Below are 19,943 nucleotides of genomic sequence, written 5' to 3'. Positions count from 1 at the left end.
TAGAAAAAGATCAAGGTGGAAATTCAGGTATAAGTTTTATTACAAATTGATGAGTAAAAATAACATTCCTAATATATTAGGAATTTCAAACAAAATAACAAGATCCATTACTTGATGAAGAAATACTTTCCTGGTAGAGGCAGGCGACCATTTGGCACAACTTTGAAATATAGAATGGTCTTAATCACACAGTTCTTTATTATACGTTATGCATTTCAAAATTTCATCATCAGACTGAAGCTGTGGAATGAAGTGTACAAGAAAATTACATACATAAGTATGCATCTAAGTATTCCAATATATAGAAATTTCAAATAGCATCATACTTACATTAAAAACAAACTTTAGTATAAACCTTATAAAAGACTGAATACAGTAACATCTCATCTCATGTAGGCGTATTTGACAGTGCCATCGTGTATTTGAATAGAATCAATGCCCAACTAAACTTGGCAATTAAACTATCCAAGAGATAAATGAAACCAGCAGGTGGTGATAGCATTAACCATAGAAAGCAAGTCAAAAAGTAACTTTACAAACTTCCACGCACTGTGATTAAGTACATGTCAGCACCTCGTGAACAACTTGACAAAAAACATTTATGCTACTTTTATGGAAGAGAAACTCATATACTGACAACGTGAAATGTGTGTCATTGGGTAACATCGTGAACAACGTTACAGAGATAGTCTTTAGTCAATAACAAAAACAGAAGACGCTTGCAACCAATAACTGGTATGGTACAATATAAACATAAAACTGATATAGGTAATAAGTACAATATAGGTGTAAAGGAATAAATTCACAAACATAACCAAATGAAATGTTACGTAATTATTACTAAATGTAGATGAACATGTAATAAATGACAGAATCATTTAGGTGTGCCCAGACTGGTGGCAACAACTTGAAATTAAAGAACTATGATACGATAAACGATAAAAGGAGAATTTTTAAACTTAATGTTAGATCATATAACTGTCCAGCTGTTACCGGTTTACAACCATCACCAAAAGAAATGTTACATGAGTATGACCAACTGTAATCATGACACAAGTCGAACAAACAATGGATGAAATAGAGTATAACCATTTACCAAAGCATAGATTAATGTCAATAATTTGAACTAAAATATTACAGGTTTTTCTTTATTTATATTAAAAATGCAGAGGTATAAAATCAGAAATATATAACAACTCAGTTTGAAGTTGATGCATGAGGACATCCAAAAACATCCTAGCATATAGTGATTAAGGGTGTAAAGTTAGGATCATTAACTGACAAAACACTGATGCCTAGGCAATCGTAACAATGAAATAGTGTTCATACTATTTTGGAGTTAATGGATTCCTTTTGGACTTATGTGGAATACACTGCGAATGCATATAACAGTGTGGAATTGCAGATCTATATATAACAAAATAAGCTCAATGAATTGCTAGCAGAATCCAAACGTTCATTTTTCGTACGGTTAACCACAATGTGGTACATGTAATGAAATTATGTTTAACATGACAAGTTAAATTTACTGCACTCATAATGTGGAACATGTGGTGTGGAGGCTTAGGCGTGCTACACTAAAATTGTAAAGTAAGTCGCATGAATAGCATGAAGTACTAATACTGGTGAAATGCAAAGTACAAATGCACAAATCATCATCTATAATTAAAGGAGATACACAGCAGTAAATTTAGCTTCTCATATCAAATATAATTACATTACATGTATGTTACATTGTGGTTAATTTGTTTGTGTTGAGCTAGCAATTCAACAAATTTATTTTATTAACTATAACTCTACACTTCTTTACTTTTACACACATTTGCAATGCATTCTGTATAAATCCAAATGGAATCCATTAACTCTGAAATAGTATGACGACTATTTCAATGTTATGACTGCCTAGGCATCACTTTTTTGTCAGCCAATGATCCTAACTTTACATACTTAACCACAATATGCAAGGATGTTGTTGGATGTTCTCACACATCAACTTCAAACTGAGTTGTTATAAACTTCTGATTTTATACCTTTATGTTTTTAATATAAATAAAGAAAAACTGTAATATTTTGGTTCAAATTATTGACACTAATTTATGCTTTGCTAAATGGTTATACTGTATTTTATCCAGTGTTTGTTCGACTACTGTCATGATTACAGTTGGTCAGATTTGTACTGTATTCAGTCTATGTGCTCACTTTCATGAGCTTTGTACTAAAGTTTGATTTTTATGTGAGTACAATAATATTTAAAATTTATGTGTACTGGAATACTTAGATGCATACTTACATGTATATTTTCTATCATTAGTTTTCTTGTACATTTCATTCCACAGGTCCAGTCTAAGAATGAAATTTTGAAAAACGTAACGCTTAATAAAGAGCTGTGCAATCAAGACCTTTCTATACTTCAAAGTTGTGCCAAAATAACAAGAATCATGTGCAGATGATATTCCTGAAATGTACTGAGTCTCACTTCTTACTTTTATCTATGATAGTGCATAGCCTGAGTAAAATCACAAGACTTTCTTTTCTTTTTTTTTTTTAAATCAACAATACACATTCAACAATAGTCATTCAAGTCTTTGTACCAATGAGCTCGCATTCTGGTGACGAGGTAAACAGCCTCTACAAAGAGTTACATAAGCCAATATATGACAGCAAATCACACAACAAGGTAATAAGGGATTATAATGAAATTGTAAACTGCAAACTTTGTGTGAGGTAATAGAAAAACAGACTTTTTTTTGGAGAAGAACATGCTTGCTCTTAATACATTATTCCAGTAGCAGGCAACTAGAAAATACATTTGGTAAGGACCACATGGTATCATATACGAAGCTGAATACATATTGTCAAATAATAAAGAAATTACACAGGATATGATAATCTGAAAATAAGTGTGTATTGCAAGTGATCATTACCTTGTAAGATGATGAGTAAAATCAAACAATGGAAACCCCAGATAGGAACCTCAATAATGTAGGAAAAGACCGATTGCTACTTTCTGTAAAGATGACACATTATGTTGCAGACAAGCACAATTAAAAGACACTTACACATAAGCTTTCAGCCACACCCTTTGTCAGAATAAGAGGAACACACACTACCCATTCACACAAGCAAGCACACTTCACGCACATGACTGCCAATTCTGGCAACTCGGGCGAGAATGCAGCTATCACGTGGGATGGAAACAGCAATCTGGAGGGGGCGGGAAGGGGAAAGGATAGCAGTGTAGAGGTGGGGAAGAGGGGAGTGCTGTCTGGTAGAGTGTGCAGGGACTAGAGTGCCAACAGGCACTGCGTCAGAAGATTATGGGGCAGGGAGGGGGGGGAAACAGAGTGAAAAAGGAAAGGAGCGGGGAAAGATGGGAAAAAGCACTGGCAGAGAGCACGAAAGCAAAAAGGGCACAAGACAAGAATGGGAAGGAGGAGATAGGACAGATGAGACGGAGATTGTTGGGTTGTGCCACAAAGTTGTCTGCTTTTGGCCACAGTCTGGTGGTGGTCATTCATTCTGGTGGACAGCTGGTTGGTAGTCATACCAATATGAAAAGCTGTGCAAAGACTTCAGCCCAATGGGGTAGGATAAACCTGTGACAGGACTGGAACAGGAAGTGCTGGATGGGTGGATTGGGCAGGTCTTGCATTTGGGACTTCCAGAGGGATATGAAGGGATATGATCCTTGGCTAGGGATGGACTAGGATGACGTGGAGTTCTACATCTACATCTACATCTACATCTACATCTATACTCCGCAAGCCACCCAATGGTGTGTGGCGGAGGGCACTTTACGTGCCACTGTCATTACCTCCCTTTCCTGTTCCAGTCATGTATGGTTTATGGGAAAAAACTACTGCCAGAAAGCCTCTGTGCATGCTCAAATCTCTCTAATTTCACATTCGTGATCTCCTTTGGAGGTATAAGCAGGGGGAAGAAATATATTTGACACCTTATCCAGAAACGCACCCTCTTGAAACCTGGACAGCAAGTTACACCGCGATGCAGAGTGCCTCTCTTGCAGAGTCTGCCACTTAAGTTCGCTAAACATCTCCATAACACTATCACACTTACCAAATAACCCTGTGACGAAACGCACCACTCTTATTTGGATTTTCTCTATCTCCTCTGTCAACCCGACCTCGTACAGATCCCACACTGATGAGCAATACTCAAGTATAGGTCGAACAAGTGTTTTGTAAGCCACCTCCTTTGTTGATGGACTACATTTTCTAAGGAATCTCCCAATGAATCTCAACCTGGCACCCGCCTTACCAACAATTAATTTTATATGATCATTCCACTTCAAATCATTCCATATGCATACCCCCAGATATTTTACAGAAGTAACTGCTACCAGTGTTTGTTCGGCTATCATATAATCATACAATAAAGGATCATTCTTCCTATGTATTTGCAATACATTACATTTGTCTATGTTAAGGGTCAGTTGCCACTCCCTGCACCAAGTGCCTATCCCCTGCAGATCTTCCTGCATTTCACTGCAATTTTCTAATGCTGCAACTTCTCTGTATATTACAGCATCATCTGCGAAAAGCCACATGGAACTTCCGACACTATCTACTAGGTCATTTATATATATTGTGAAAAGAAATGGTCCCATAACACTCCCGTGGCATGCCAGAGGTTACTTTAACGTCTGTAGACATCTCTCCATTGAGAACAACATGCTGTGTTCTGTCTGCTAAAAACTCTTCAATCCAGCCACACAGCTGGTCTGATATTCCGTAGGCTCTTACTTTGTTTATCAGGTGACAGTGCAGAACTGTATCGAACGCCTTCCAGAAGTCAAGGAAAATGGCATCTACCTGGGAGCCTGTATCTAATATTTTCTGGGTCCCATGAACAAATAAAGTGAGTTGGGTCTCACACGATTGCTGTTTCCGGAGCCCATGTTGATTCCTACAGAGTAAATTCTGGGTTTCCAGAAATGACATGATACGTGAGCATAAAACATGTTCTAAAATTCTACAACAGATCGATGTCAGAGATATAGGCCTATAGTTTTGCGGATCTGCTCGACGACCCTTCTTGAAAACTGGAACTACCTGTGCTCTTTTCCAATCATTTGGAACCTTCTGTTCCTCTAGAGACTTGCGGTAAATGGCTGTTAGAAGGGGGGCAAGTTCTTTTGTGTACTTTGTGTAGAATCAAACTGGTATCCTGTCAGGTCCAGGGGACTTTCCTCTGTTGAGTGATTTCAGTTGCTTTTCTATTCCTTGGACACTTATTTTGATATCAGCCATTTTTTTTTTGTTCGTGCGAGGATTTAGAGAAGGAACTGCAGTGCAGTCTTCCTCTGTGAAACAGCTTTGGAAAAAGGTGTTTAGTATTTCAGCTTTACGCATGTCATCCTCTGTTTCAACGCCAGTATCATCCCAGAGTGTCTGGATATGCTGTTTTGATCCACTTACTGATTTAACATAAGACCAGAACTTCCTAGGATTTTCTGTCAAGTCGGTACATAGAATTTTACTTTCGAATTCACTGAATGCTTCACGCATAGTCCTCCTCATGCTAACTTTGACATTGTTTAGCTTCTGTTCGTCTGAGAGGTTTTGGCTGCGTTTAAATTTGCAGTGAAGCTCTCTTTGCTTTCACAGTAGTTTCCTAACTTTGTTGTTGAACCACAGTGGGTTTTTCCCATCCCTCACAGTTTTACTCGGCACGTACCTGTCTAAAACATATTTTACGATTGCCTTGCACTTTTTCCATAAACACTCAACATTGTCAGTGTCGGGACAGAAATTTTCGTTTTGCTCTGTTAGGTAGTCTGAAATCTGCCTCCTATTACTCTTGCTAAACTGATAAACATTCCTCCCTTTTTTTATATTCCTATTTACTTCCTTATTCAGGGATGCTGCAATGGCCTTATGATCACCGATTCCCTGTTCTGCGCTTACAGAGTCGAAAAGTTCGGGTCTGTTTGTTATCAGTAGGTCCAAGATGTTATCTACACGAGTCGGTTCTCTGTTTAATTGCTCGAGGTAATTTTCGGACAGTGCACTCAGTATAATGTCACTCAATGCTCTGTCCCTACCACCTATCCTAAACATCTGAGTGACCCAGTCTATTATTTAGTAAATTGAAATCTCCACCAAAGACTATAACATGCTGAGGAAATTTATGTGAAATGTATTCCAGATTTTCTCTCAGTTGTTCTGCCACTTATGCTGCTGAGTCGGGAGGTCGGTAAAAGGAGCCAATTATTAACCTAGCTCGGTTGTTGAGTATAGCCTCCACCCATAATAATTCACAGGAACTATCCACTTCTATTTCACTACAGGATAAACTACTACTAACAGCGACAAACACCACTGGTTGCATGCAATCTATCCTTTCTAAAAAAATTTTGGCAGAATTTATCTCTGGCTTCAGCCAGCTTTCCATACCTATAACGATTTCAGCTTTGGTGCTTTCTATCAACACTTGAAGTTCCAGTACTTTACCAACACAGCTTCGACAGTTTACAATTACAATACCGAATGCTGCTTGGTTCCCGCATGTCCTGACTTTGCCCCGCACCCTTTGAGACTGTTGCCCTTTCTGTACTTTGCTTTCTTTCATTCTATTATGTCATAAGGGATCATATTTTGGGGTAACTCATCAAACTGAGCGAAAGTTTTTAGGGTGCAAAAGCGTGTGATACGAATCATTGGCAGTGTAAATTCAAGATCATCATGTAGAAACCTGTTCAAGGAACTTTGTATTCTAACCACTGCTTCTCAGTATATTTATTCCTTAATGAAATTTCTTGTGAGTAATAAATCTCTGTTTCCAACCAATAGCCCAACACATAGCATCAATACTAGGAATAAAAACAATCTACATAAAGACCTAAAATCACTTAGGCCCACCTTGTTCCAAAAAGGGGTCCAATATTCAGGAACACACATTTTCAATAAATTGCAAACAACCATTAAAAATATGGTTTCAGATAAAACATGATTTAAACAGAGTTTGAAAGACTTTTTGATAGGCAACTCCTTCAACCCCATAGATGAATATCTTAACAGAGTCTGTCAAGCCAGCTTAAGTAAAAATGTCTGTTAGATTTCAGTTTTGACAGTACTTGGTCATGACAGTGAAGATTAGGTATTTTGTGTATGATAAATTGATTACTAGTGCATGACAATGTTTCATTCTGACAGCGTGTTAATTCTGTAAATATTAGCTATTCCAGTTTACAGCATTGTATTCACCTATTTCGACAATCTCCTGACAAATGATCAGGGTAGTAAGTATTATATTCAAATGTTTTATGTTATACTTCCTGGCATGTTCCACACCCACGAGAATAATCTCTGGGTATATGGAACAAAAACTGAATGTTATATAATCTAATATAATCCAGCCTACAAAGCACAGCAGTAGATGGCAAATCATCATAAACTTCAATTGAGTAACAATCACATGTGGTTGCATGTAACTACCCAAAACCGATAATAATAAAATACAAGCTTCCTACAGCATTTGTGGCAGGTTGTAATCTCTATCAATGATCTTTAATTTAACTAAACAAGTTTAATCAGGGACAAAATATTTCAAAACATAATCTACACATGTACATATCTTATATTAGTAAATACTTATCAACATAGCAATCCATCTGCTGGCCTATTTTCAGTACATTTCTAATGAGTGTGCTGTTATTAGACAGCTAGCACTAAAATTCATTGTTCTGTGCATGTGTACTAGTTTTTCCATATCAGTTACCTGCTGTTGGTTCTTACACCATCACTGGCAACAAACTGCTTCAGTAACGCACCACAGAGATTTACAGATACCAACTAATACATTTTAAAGAGCCTCAGGAACAAATATGCCTACACGTCTTTGATGATAAATTTAAGCAGAATGATGTTAAGTTATGTAAAAAATCATAATTACAGATGAGAAATAATGATCAATGAGACTGCACATTTCCACATTTAGCACAAGGATGATGTTAAAGCAAGCAGTAGGAGACAAGGATCACTATGGAATTTACTTGTCAAATACACACATTGAAGATACACAGAATAATAGACTAAAGACACTTACGGACAAACAAATGCAGTCAAACTCCCCAAACACACACACACACACACACACACACACACACACACACACACACACACACACACACACACACACACACACACAAAATTCTACCCACACCTCGTAAAACTCTTCTTCTTCTTGTCAGTGGTGTCCGTATATTCCTTTCCTCGCCGATTCTCTGGAGAACCTTCTCATTCCTTACCTTATTAGTCCATCTAATTTCCAACATTCTTCTGTGGCACCACATCTTAAGTTCTTTGACTCACTTCAGTTCTGGTTTTCCCACAGTCCATATTTCACTACCATACAATGTTGTGCTATAAATGTAGATACTCATAAATTTCCTCCACAAATTAAGGCCTATGTTTGATACAAGTAACTTCTATTTGTCAGGAATGTCCTCTTTGCCAGTGCTAGTCTGCTTTTTATGCCCTCCTTGCTCCATCCGTCTTGGGTTATTTTGCTGTGTTGGTAACAGAATTCCCTAATTTCAACTGCTTCATGATCACCGATCCTGATGTTAAGTTTCTCGCTGTTCTAATTTCTGCTACTTCTCATTATTTTCATTTTTCTTTGATTTACCCTCAGTCCATATTCTGTATTCATTAGATTGTTCATTCTATTCAGCAGTTAACACACTCAGATATGGAGACAAATCAACACACAGAACTGGGAACATCCTCAAGAAACAAGGAGTAAAAATAGCATACCAATACAATAACTCTATGCACAAATGTCTAAAGAAGAAAGATCACACTGACATATACCAAAAACCTGGCATTTACTAACTACAGTAGAACCCCTCTAATCCGACCTTGGATGGTCCGTCACTCTGGTTAGTCCGACCATACTCAGGCTCGCGAGCCTGTGCCGACTTGTCACTAACTGGCGCCTGTCGGGCCATTGTTGTGGTGTCTATCGCTGTGGATATTGTTATACTGTACATTATTGTGCAGTTTTATCCTTTGTTGGGATTAAAAAACGTCGTTGTTTGCTTTATTCTGTGTTCTCTACAGTACTTATTACTGTAGATTCATTGTGTGTACAGTTGTCTGTTTTTCAATGTGTCTGGATTCAAATGTTAACATGTAACTCTTTCACTAAATGAAAAATTAGCAGTGCTACAAAAAATTGCAAAAGAACTGAATGTAGGTGTTATGACAATTAACAATTGGAGGAAGAATCGGAAAGACATTGATTCCTATACAGTTACGATTTATGGTGAAAACACTCTGAAGAATCGCAAAACATTAAAAAAAGCCGAAACTTTAACTGCTTGATAATGCATTGTGGATGTGGTTTTGTCAAGAAGGAATGAAAAGGGACTCCAATATCCGGGCCAACTCTCAAAGAAAAAGCGATAGTTTTGCACAAAAAACTGGAAGCCGAAAGTAAATTTGCTGCCAGTGAAGGCTGGATTGATTGTTGGAAAACTCGTCATGGTGTCTGATTTGTTTCTATTTCTGGTGAAAAACTATCTGCTGATGCCACAGCTGCTAAGGAGTTTTCTGTTAAATTTCAAGAAATTGTAGAAGAAAATGAACTGTTACCCTGCCAAGTGTATAACACCGACGAGACAGGGCTGAACTTTAAATGTAGCCAACAAAAACGCTTGCAGCTTCAAATGAATCCATGTGTAGATGTTATCTACACAATTGCTGCAGCGTGGGATGAACTGAAACCTGACACACTGCAGAAACCGTGGCGTAAGCTTTGGCCACAAGTTATGACTGAAAATGAGCATACCGAAGCTGAGGAAACGAACGACGCACTGGAAATCGTTACAGATCTACAAACTCTGGGGCCGAACGTACCTGCCAATGAAGTTGAAGAGTGGATCAACGAATGTGACAAAGAGTGTGACACTTTTGAAGAGCTCAATGATGACCAAATTGTTGCTGCTGTTATCCAGGAAACTGTGAATGAGGACTCTGACAGCGAAGACGATCCCCACACCCGGATTTCACACAACGATGCAAAAAAAAAAAAAACGCTTTTGACATCGCCCTTCAATACATCCAGCAGAATCCAGCTTACAGTAGTTTCTTTCTTTGTAAAAAAATTCTTTTTATATACAGTGCTATAAACTTTTTTAGATTACAGTATATATCGTTTATACATTATTAAGTACAGTACAGTACAGTACTGCAATTTGTTTATCGTTTTTCCTTTTAAAACCAATACATATTATACTGTCTGGAGATGTTTTTTAGTTAATCTATTGTTTAACACTGAGTAAAAAACATCTTTTTTTGTTACTCTAGACATCTTTTAGTTTTTAAATCGTTTAATATTTGTACCAAATGTCTTTTTATATTTTTTGCAATAAATATTAGATTTTCGGATAATCCGACCTATTTTTCGTTCCGACCATGGTCCTGGTCCCGAAGGTGACGGATTAGAGAGGTTCTACTGTATAGTGTAACAGCTGTGATGCTCTAAACTTATGGCAGACCAGCAGAACTTTTAAAATAAGGCTTAAGGAACTCAAAAGAACATGGAAATATGGCACCAGCCATTCAACATTTGCAGAACACTGTCAGCAGGAAAACCACCAACCTATCACAACAGAAAAGGACATGAAAATAATCAGATGCAGTAACAAGAAACATCTAACCCTACAAGAGAACTTCCAAATCCAAAAAGCAATCATAGAGAAGAAACACATAATAAATGAGCAGACAAATATCAGCAACCAGACATTATTTAAACTAATAAAACAAATTGTAGAGAAAGAACAACCTCCCAAGATACCACAAAATAATATCACAAACTAGGCAATACCTGCATCCAAAATCACGCAACACAGTACCATAGTAACGCAATCATTTACACACATAATAGTTAGGACATGTTAGTTACATTTAACACCCCCCCCCCCCCCCCCCCCCCCCCCCCCCCCCCACACACACACACACACAAACAAAGATCAATCGCAGATGCTCCCACTAATAACAAAACAATTGAGAGACAAATGTACCCTGCAATAGCAAAACAAAGCACACAAAATGGCAAGATGAGAGTGGTTCTTCACAACCCACAAATGCGAATGTAATTGTTGTTTGTGAAAGTGCTGTGTGCTGAAATCTAGCTCATATATGTGAAAGAACAGGAAGAATGACCTAAGCAACACAAAGCCTTGAGTAATGATAATATAATTAATACTCTTTATAGTAATAAGTTAAAGCATGTGAACTATTCATGATCCTAGGGGAAGAAAAAAAAAACTGTGTGTGTGTGTGTGTGTGTGTGTGTGTGTGTGTGTGAGCTGTCAGCTTGTGTTTCTTATTGTTTAATTGTGTGTACCACTGCAATCTGAGTCATTATAAGAAATATGATGTGCAACATGGAGAGCCTTACAACATTCCAAGAGCCCATGATCTAAAATGCTACTTCATCCAGTACACATCCCTCATAAAGATCATCGTGTTAAAATTAGAGAATTCAATCCCATGTAGAGGAATACCAAGTTTTTCTTCCCATGTACCATACGGAAGAAGCAGGGACTATGATCTCAGAACACTATGTACCGAACTCTCCACCATGTATCACAAGGTGACTTGCAGAGTACAGATGTAGATGTAGGTTTTACAACAATGTCACAAACAAGTCAGAACTTTCTTATTTATTGCAGTATTTAAAATACATTATTTACATAAAGTCATATGTTTTTTATGCTATTAATACTGATGAATGGTGTTTTATTCCATTTTGGAATGAATCATGCAACGTACGCATTGTTATTTCATAACTATCACATGCAACAATGTTTTTCCTTATTACGAGAAAAATAACTGTTATAGAGAATGCACAATTTACAAGCATAACAATTAATGAAAATCATGCAAATAGTTACTTTACTTGACTTATTAACATTTTTGATTGTTTAACAAAACAAACACTCTCACTGTTAGCTGTATTTCATATTGACTCAGTTAATGTGCAAGGTAGAAACAATTTTCTATAGATGACTGATTACATATAATTGTTGAAACAGAACAATTAAACTAAGCATCAATGTATGGTTTAAACAAACATGACTAGAAAACCCATAATTAAAGCAAACCAGAAAATTCACACCAGCTGTGTGGACATCTTTATGAACAAAATGTAGGCAATCATAGCTTTCACACTCCTGTTATCAGTTGTTAGTTCTAGCAACCACAACATCATTAACATTCCAGTCCCTTACCCAGACCAGTCCACCGATCTGGCACAGCTAGGAAATAACGATGCATTGCACTTGTAAAGCGAGCACGGTACAGTTCAGGTGAAACAACAGTTGGAAGCTTTCCTTGGCCACCCAAAATGCCTGATGATTTCACCATAGTCTCCAGCTTCTTGTCCCAAGTGAATGTACGAATGTAATCTGGAAGAAAGGATACGAAACAATCATGAGTATTATTCCTGGTAGACAATGGAAAAAATATCTTTCATTTTTTATGCAAGCAGTGACAGTACAGACCACAGTTTCTCACTTTCATGTGTAGCATAGCAGAAACAATATACTTTTCATCCTGCATGAATGGAAGACTGACAGAAGTGAAGAAGTAGTAGTGGCACAATTAAATTTCAAATGAATGTAAAAGACTGCTGCCCTCCTTTTCAAATTTGATAATCATCCACTGTCTTCCATTCTTCTATGATCTTGTATGATTATATTGATATTTTTGCACCCTGGATAATTTCTAACCAGCTTTTTAAGTATCAAAAAAGTATCAATCAATAATGAAGAGAAAAAAATAAGCTGCAAACAGATGAACTATTAAAAATACATAATACTCAACTGGTTGCTTTTGATAATATGCCACTGACAATTGAAGGGTCAAAGGATGACAAAATACTTGCTTAAAGGAACAGATCTCTTGGAAAATTTAACTCTGAAGATTATCTTTGATCATATAACAGAAACGGTGGTGGCAGTATAACAGTGAGTGCTTGCATGATTTATGCATGTGATACTGATGTATAAGATGGGCAAGAGGATGAAGGTGCTGGTGAAGGAGAGAGTGGGAGGAAGGTCAATGAGATGACTCCACAATTTAAAATTTGTTGTAAACATGCATTAATATCCACAAATATAACAATCAATGAACAAAAAATTAAACTCACTAATCTGCTTTAAAACTGACTTTGGTTCCAAAAGGGATAAATTATGCTGTACCAAAAATTTTTGGTAACCTGCTCAGTGATGAGAAGTGAACCTGACTGGCAGCAGGGTTAGTTAAAAAATTAACTTTAAATGTTTCTCTTTTACAACTTTTCATTTTACATTTTGGATATTTTCAGTACGTAATATTGCTTGAATATTAAGGAAAAATGGCCTATCAGTATTTTAAATCTATTGCAATAAACCATAAAAACAGTTCTTCATATGTAATACACATGATGTTCTATGGATGTGGGGTCCAAGTGAACAAACGCCACATGTTCACATAACTGATTTATCTTGACGGGCAAAAAATCCACAGAAACACATTTACGTTCGACCTCCAGTGGGAATCTAAAATTAACAAGCATGGAGGACACGGACAGGAACTGCAAATAGGTGGTGCTAGGTGGGAATGTGAATCGGCTGGGGAGCGTGCCGAGTTAATTCATGCTGTGTCCAAGTGGTACAGTGGTTAAGGCAACTGCCTAGTAAACAGAAGATCCCTGGTTCGAGTCTCGATCTGGGAACCATTTTTGCTCATCACCACCAATTCCACATAAAGTCCCAACACAATTGCTATTATTAGTTCCTTCCCTTTCCTTTCTTTCTCCCCACCCACCTTTAATTTATGTAGTAAATCACAGTCATTATTTATGCGTTAACCACAAGATAACAGAATATATGGACCAGCATCATACTCTCACTGGCGGTTTCTACACTTGTCGTAAGCACTCAAACTCTGTGTGCAGAGGGCTCCAGGCTTGATTCCATGTTGGATTTCTCTCTCTCTCTCTCTCTCTCTCTCTCTCTCTCTCTCTGTCTCTCTCTCTCTCTCTTTTTTTTTTAAACAAACAAACACACACACATGCACATAGACATGCACACACTCTCTCTTTAGGTGAAAGAATTTTATTTCCATGATTAGTGTGCAATGCTTGGAGTAAAAAATATTAAACATTTTTCTCAATCACGATAATGAAAAATTATGGAAAAGTGACTAAGCCCAAGCCTTGTCACTAAAGGAAGAATGAATTTTAGAGCCTAAGTCTCATGATCAGCACAAGCTACTAACACTTCAGACTGTGGCAATTTTTTGGATAAAATTTCTATCACTTGAGCAGTCCACTGAAATCTGTGCAGTAATCCAGAGGTAAACGGTGGACCAGCACCTCCTATCTATCATACACAGCCTAGCATTCTACATAAAAGACAGAAACTGTTTCCTGGGGCATTTCAAATTTAATTCCTATCCCTCCCCAAATAGAAATCTCCCTTGTCACCTCACTCTATGCTAAAATGTCTCATACACGACACACAGAGTGTCATTCAGCTGTCCAACACTACATCTCCCAATGTCTGCTTAAAAGTCTACCAAAACCATATTTACTGTCACACTAGCCAGTTTCATCTCCACCCTTAAGTTCTTAAACTTAAAATGAGTGTTCCAATACATTTGTCATCGCTAAGTGAAAGACTTTCACCTGGCATAAGATGTTATTTTCTGGTAAACATAGTTTCTATGAGAATGCAGGTTAACTGTTTCCAAAATAAACTAATCATTGTCATAAATCTGTTTTGGATTATATGAGACGTGGAATGATATTTGATGGCAGAATTAACGAGGAGGACATGGTGAATCAGTGCCATGAAACCTCCAATAAGGAGTGTAGGAAGCTGGTGGAGATGGTATACTCTTAGCAAAAAAGAAAACAGCATGCCAATGGAGAACTTATCCACATGAGTTAAACCAGCTCATTAACTGAAAAGGACAGCCACCATTACAGTTGCATAGATTGTGTTATTGTATAAGGGGGAATTCATTGTGTTTGTTAACTGGTACTGAGTTGGCCTGGTCTGAGGTATGTATTCCACCGAGTGGTATGTACAAACAAATCAACTTCTTTCTGTCTCCAGGAAAATAAAAGGAAGCTACTGAGCCTATGTATTGTTTATTTGTGAATTTTTACATAGTGGGAAAGAAAAAAAATAGCCGGGGGTAACACAATGATTATGGGAGGTATCTTTATTTATGCATTTAAAGTAGCAGGAATTATGGCTGTTTTGTTCTTTTGCTGATGTAAGTTTAGATTTGGGAAGTATAGGCCAGACAGTGGGGCATAAAACTGAGAACTGAGTGACTCGGCATTCTTTTTACAACAAACTGCAAGTTTTCCAAAAAATAAACAACATTCCCAAGCCGGATTAACATACAAATTTGTGTGTTCCTTGGTAGAACATAGTTTACCAGAAAAAAACCCTCACAGTATTCTTCCAACAGGCTTAATGGACTATTATGGCTAGATTGAGACAGAGAACATAGATTCTATTAATTCAGTAGCTATTTACAGTATATGCTAAATGAATTCAGTTTTTGCAATACTGAAAATGCAGCCACCCATAACCATAACAGAAGGAATTTATGCTGGAAAGTATTGATTTTGGTGTTTAGGAGGAGTCATTAGTTAAAAGGCAAATAAAAGTTGACATCTACAGTGACAGCAGTACTCCACAGTTTTAACAAGCAGGAAAGAAATTTGTGGGTGCTATTTAATTTGTATGGGTTAGCACTTTCACCATTTCTGAAGGTTCTGCAGTATTTGAAATTTGCAACCAGAACGTATGACGGTGGTTTGATGACTCTGGTAAATTTCTATAAAAGAACAGAACAAATTTGTTGCATCTTCATTGTCGGTAAGCTTGATTACTCCAAGGATCATATAAGTAATTTCAACAGTGTACAGCAAACAGTTCATTCTTGACTGCCATCTGTTATTGTGTCGACTGCAACTGAAGATGGAGAAAACCGAGTTTCATGCTGCTGCTAAACATGGACTCCGTATCATCACTGATGACCATTTACTTTTGAATTCACGACTTTAAATGTGGTCGGTCACATATCAAAGACAAAGCACACTCCTGCTGTCCAACTGAGACCACCATAGAGAGAACCATTGACAAAAACAATGCAAGAACATCGAATAAAAAACTGTGGAGCTGCTGAGACTGCAGGCATCTGAACTGAGTGAGAGTTTAATATTCTGTGCAGAGAATGGACTTTGAAGAAGCTGTGTGTGACACGAGTGCTGCAATCACTCACAGTCAACCACAAGTGCATCAGTACAACATTTTGTTGGAGATGCTTGATCACAATCTGGAAGACTTTTTGTTCTGATTTGTGACTGTTGATGGAACCTGGATCCATCATTACACACAGTGTCAAAATAGCTGCCAAAACAAGGGAAAATGCTGGTGAAATTGCACCAAAGAAGGAAAGGTCACTTTGTCAGCTGGTAAGGTGATGGCCACTGTTTTTTTGGGACTCAAAAGGAAAGATCCTCATAAATTACTTGGAAATGCAGAGCCATAACTGGACCCGATTATGATCATTGTTGGATCTTCTGAAACTTGCATTGGTTGAGAGGCCCTGGTATGGAAAAAAGACTTTCACTAAGATAATGTATCATCCCACAAATCAGCAATAACAATGTTAAAAATGCATTAACTGGACTTTAAATTGGTTCCTCATTCACTCAGTTCACCTGACTTACCCCCAAGTGCCCGTCTTCCTGTTCCTTAACTTGAAACTTTGGCTTGGTGGGAAGAAATTTTCATCAAACGAGGAATTAATACTTGCAGTCAATGAGAAATTTGCAGAGTCTGGCAGAAACTATTTTTCTGGGGGGGGATGAACAAGTTGAACGATTGCTGGACCAGGATCCATCTCAATGGAGAGTATGCCAAGAAGTAAGGTGAGTTGTTTATGAAACAAACATTTTTCTTACTTTTTTTTACAGATTATCAAATCAACTTCATTATTGGCACAACAGTTTTTTGTTAAAGAACCTACCTGAATAGCCATGTTGAAGTGAGGCGTCTTTCAATACCACACTGCATGCACCACAGCTTGCAGTAACATTTTTGTTTGTAAACTTAGCAATAGTGTTACAGTAGGAACTGTTCCATATATAATTTTGGTGACATAAAACTGGGACAGGGAGGTGTGCTGGCCTGGATATAATCTGTCTGGTGGATAAACAACAAGGGTCAGTTTTTCAGCCAGCTTTGATGTGGTTTTTATGCAGTTTCCCACATCCCACTAGGTGAATACTGAGCTTGTAGCAAAGTCCCACTTCAGTTACATTATTTGTAAACATTTAGCATACTCTTGCTCACTTTTACGCAAATAATACTAAACACTGATCCAGTGACATTTCAAAGATAAAACTGAAATGCAGCAGCATACCAAATAACTTCCTGTCACTGCACAGACATTATTTCTTAATGAATATTCTTAATCTGATGGCTAAACTGAAAATCCCTACATGACTATTAATAAAAAGTTGTACAGGTGTTGTTTTGTTGCTGTCTATAGCACAATGGACAAAGAGTTTCTAACCAAAAAATAACAACCCCAAAGCAAAAGAAACAAATGAATTTATTTATATGATTTCTACCAAATCTGGCCTGGTGCTCATTACATCATAAAATTAAATCATAATAAACTGACAAAGTGTTGAATATGAGGGACTTGCTAAAGAATCATGTTGACATGAATTAAAAAGATAAGCAGTGAGAAATAATTTTTGGCTCCCTCCTTTTACCATGGTTGTTAAAATGTAAAAAAGAATCCAACAATAGATACTGGAAACAGGATGGCTTGGTCTAAGCCAATCTTTTTACTGGCTTCACAGAAGTTTCTTTCCCAACTTCCATAAATTCTGCTCCCTGGCTTGGTACAGTCTTATTGGCAATATTATTAACTCCTCGACAATCTGCTACTGCATATTTCCTTTCTTTTTCTTGACTCAAATGTATCTGGCTCCCCTCCAGTTCCAAATTTACCTTCCTAGATGCTGATCTCCATCTCACTACAGCTCATACGCAAACATTAACCAACTTCAAACCAAACAACAAGCTACTTTGACAGCTACCATTCCTGCCCTGTCAAACACTATTAAAAATTAATATTTGCTTCCATTATTGCTCAAACAAATGGTCTCCTCAGAGAGTGACTAACCTTCTGTTGCCCATCCCTCTTTTCGAGTTTTTCATCATCAATTACTCTTTCTACCTGAAATGAAATGTCCAGCTCCACTAACTGGGAGCACTGTTTTCTATTGGCAAAACTAGGAGTCAATAGAATTAGAACAAATACATGCATTTAGTTCCATCTCTGAAATGTGTAATCAGCTCTCCATTAGTTTTATGTAATAAAATTATTTACAGAACAATTCGTAGAGTAAGGCTGTTGCTAAATTTACAACCAAAAATATTGCAGCGAGCTGTGGTGCATGTAGTGTGGTGTAGCAATTAGCATCACTGGTTGGCTTGCAGTAGGTCACCAGTTCAAACCCAACCACCAGCAATTGATTGTTGTTGAGTATTTATCATTTCTGGAAGGGTCTTGAAGTCTGTATAAAGAGCAACACTATCCATCCAGGAATTCAGTTCTGTTATGGCTGTGAATGATGTCCATAATAAATGTGCTTTAAGTGATAAGAGTTGTACTTAACTGGTGACCCTTCCTTTGGATTTGGACTCGAGTGTGGTTACGACGCAATAATATGATGAATTTATGTATCAGGTACAGTGTGTAGTAAATATTTAATATTTTCCCCCACATTAATGCATTGTACTAAAGATATTTAATATTGTGGACTTTCATGCACAACATTTAGCATGGAGTATCCTTAAATTCTTTATAATGAGATGTCTTATGATTATCCCTAACCTCTTCCATTCCAAAATACAAAGCTTGTTATCTTTTGGCAGTGAGCTAAACTAACTTGTTGGATAATTTTTGTTCATTTAAAATGCTTCCATGAGAAATAAGGGAATTTAATATCGGATGCTTTACTAAAACTGCAGAAAAACTATTACTAATTTAGCAGTTGTCATAGTGAAATGAGCAAGTTTTCAAAAAGGCCTAATCTGGAACATGGCAAAAAATGGGGAATGTCTGGGGATGGTGAATGTTTGTTGGTGGAATTACTGAAATATCACTGAATCAAGTGTATGTTTTGCATGACGTAGTTGATAATAGCGCTGAATAATTTATAACATTTCGAAATCTCTAATTTCTTATTTTGACTTTCTTTTTTACTTGCTTAACTAAAATTTCTTTAATCTGAAATGCTACAAGCTATGCTTGGGTTCCGAATATAATGAAGTAAATTATGGACTGTGATCATAACCACTGTCTATTTCTTTTAGATTTGTAAGTGATTTATCACTAACAGTATGTTCACTATGGAGAGACCTGGCAAGGACCACATACTCAGGTGACTATTAGCTTGAGTAACCAGTCCTTTATATTCACCTCGTGAGACTGAAGAAAAAATTCTTCAATCAGAGTGGCTGCACAACATGAACACACAAGTTTTCACAGACATTGTATTCCTTCTTTATAATACTTGTGAATCTTGTCAAATATGTATATTGATAATATTAATCACACCATGATATATTTGGAGAATGAAAATACATACCTATGATACCAACAACAAGTTCTCTCTTTTCTTGATCCAGTCCAACTAGTAGAGAGTAATCCATAACTGACTGAGAAGACAGGAACTCTGTGTCATTATTTATAGCTTGCATTAAGACTTTTTTAGAATGGAGGTGTATGTACAATGGAGAATCACATGCCACTAGAAATCAGAAAAGTATAATATTGTGAAATCATATTTCAGTGTAATACACAGTATTTCATAAGAAACACATG

The 19,943-nt window shown here is 37.1% G+C and overlaps 1 protein-coding gene across 1 annotated transcript in view; it reads right to left on the bottom strand.

Annotated features, from left to right (window-relative positions):
• The window catches only part of LOC124788540 (1-phosphatidylinositol 3-phosphate 5-kinase), a 407,657-nt gene that overhangs the window by 48,464 nt on the left and 339,250 nt on the right, over positions 1-19,943 (bottom strand). The window contains exons 28-29 of the mRNA XM_047255810.1: positions 19,708-19,869; positions 12,260-12,436 (exon numbers count right to left, since the gene is read on the bottom strand). Of these exons, the coding sequence (XP_047111766.1) occupies positions 12,260-12,436; positions 19,708-19,869 (339 nt within the window). The remainder of the gene's footprint in view (positions 1-12,259; positions 12,437-19,707; positions 19,870-19,943) is intronic.

Source organism: Schistocerca piceifrons, chromosome 3 (assembly GCF_021461385.2).
Source record: "Schistocerca piceifrons isolate TAMUIC-IGC-003096 chromosome 3, iqSchPice1.1, whole genome shotgun sequence".
NCBI classification, from domain to species: Eukaryota; Metazoa; Arthropoda; class Insecta; order Orthoptera; family Acrididae; genus Schistocerca; species Schistocerca piceifrons.
This window is presented reverse-complemented; position numbering and strand designations above follow the sequence as displayed.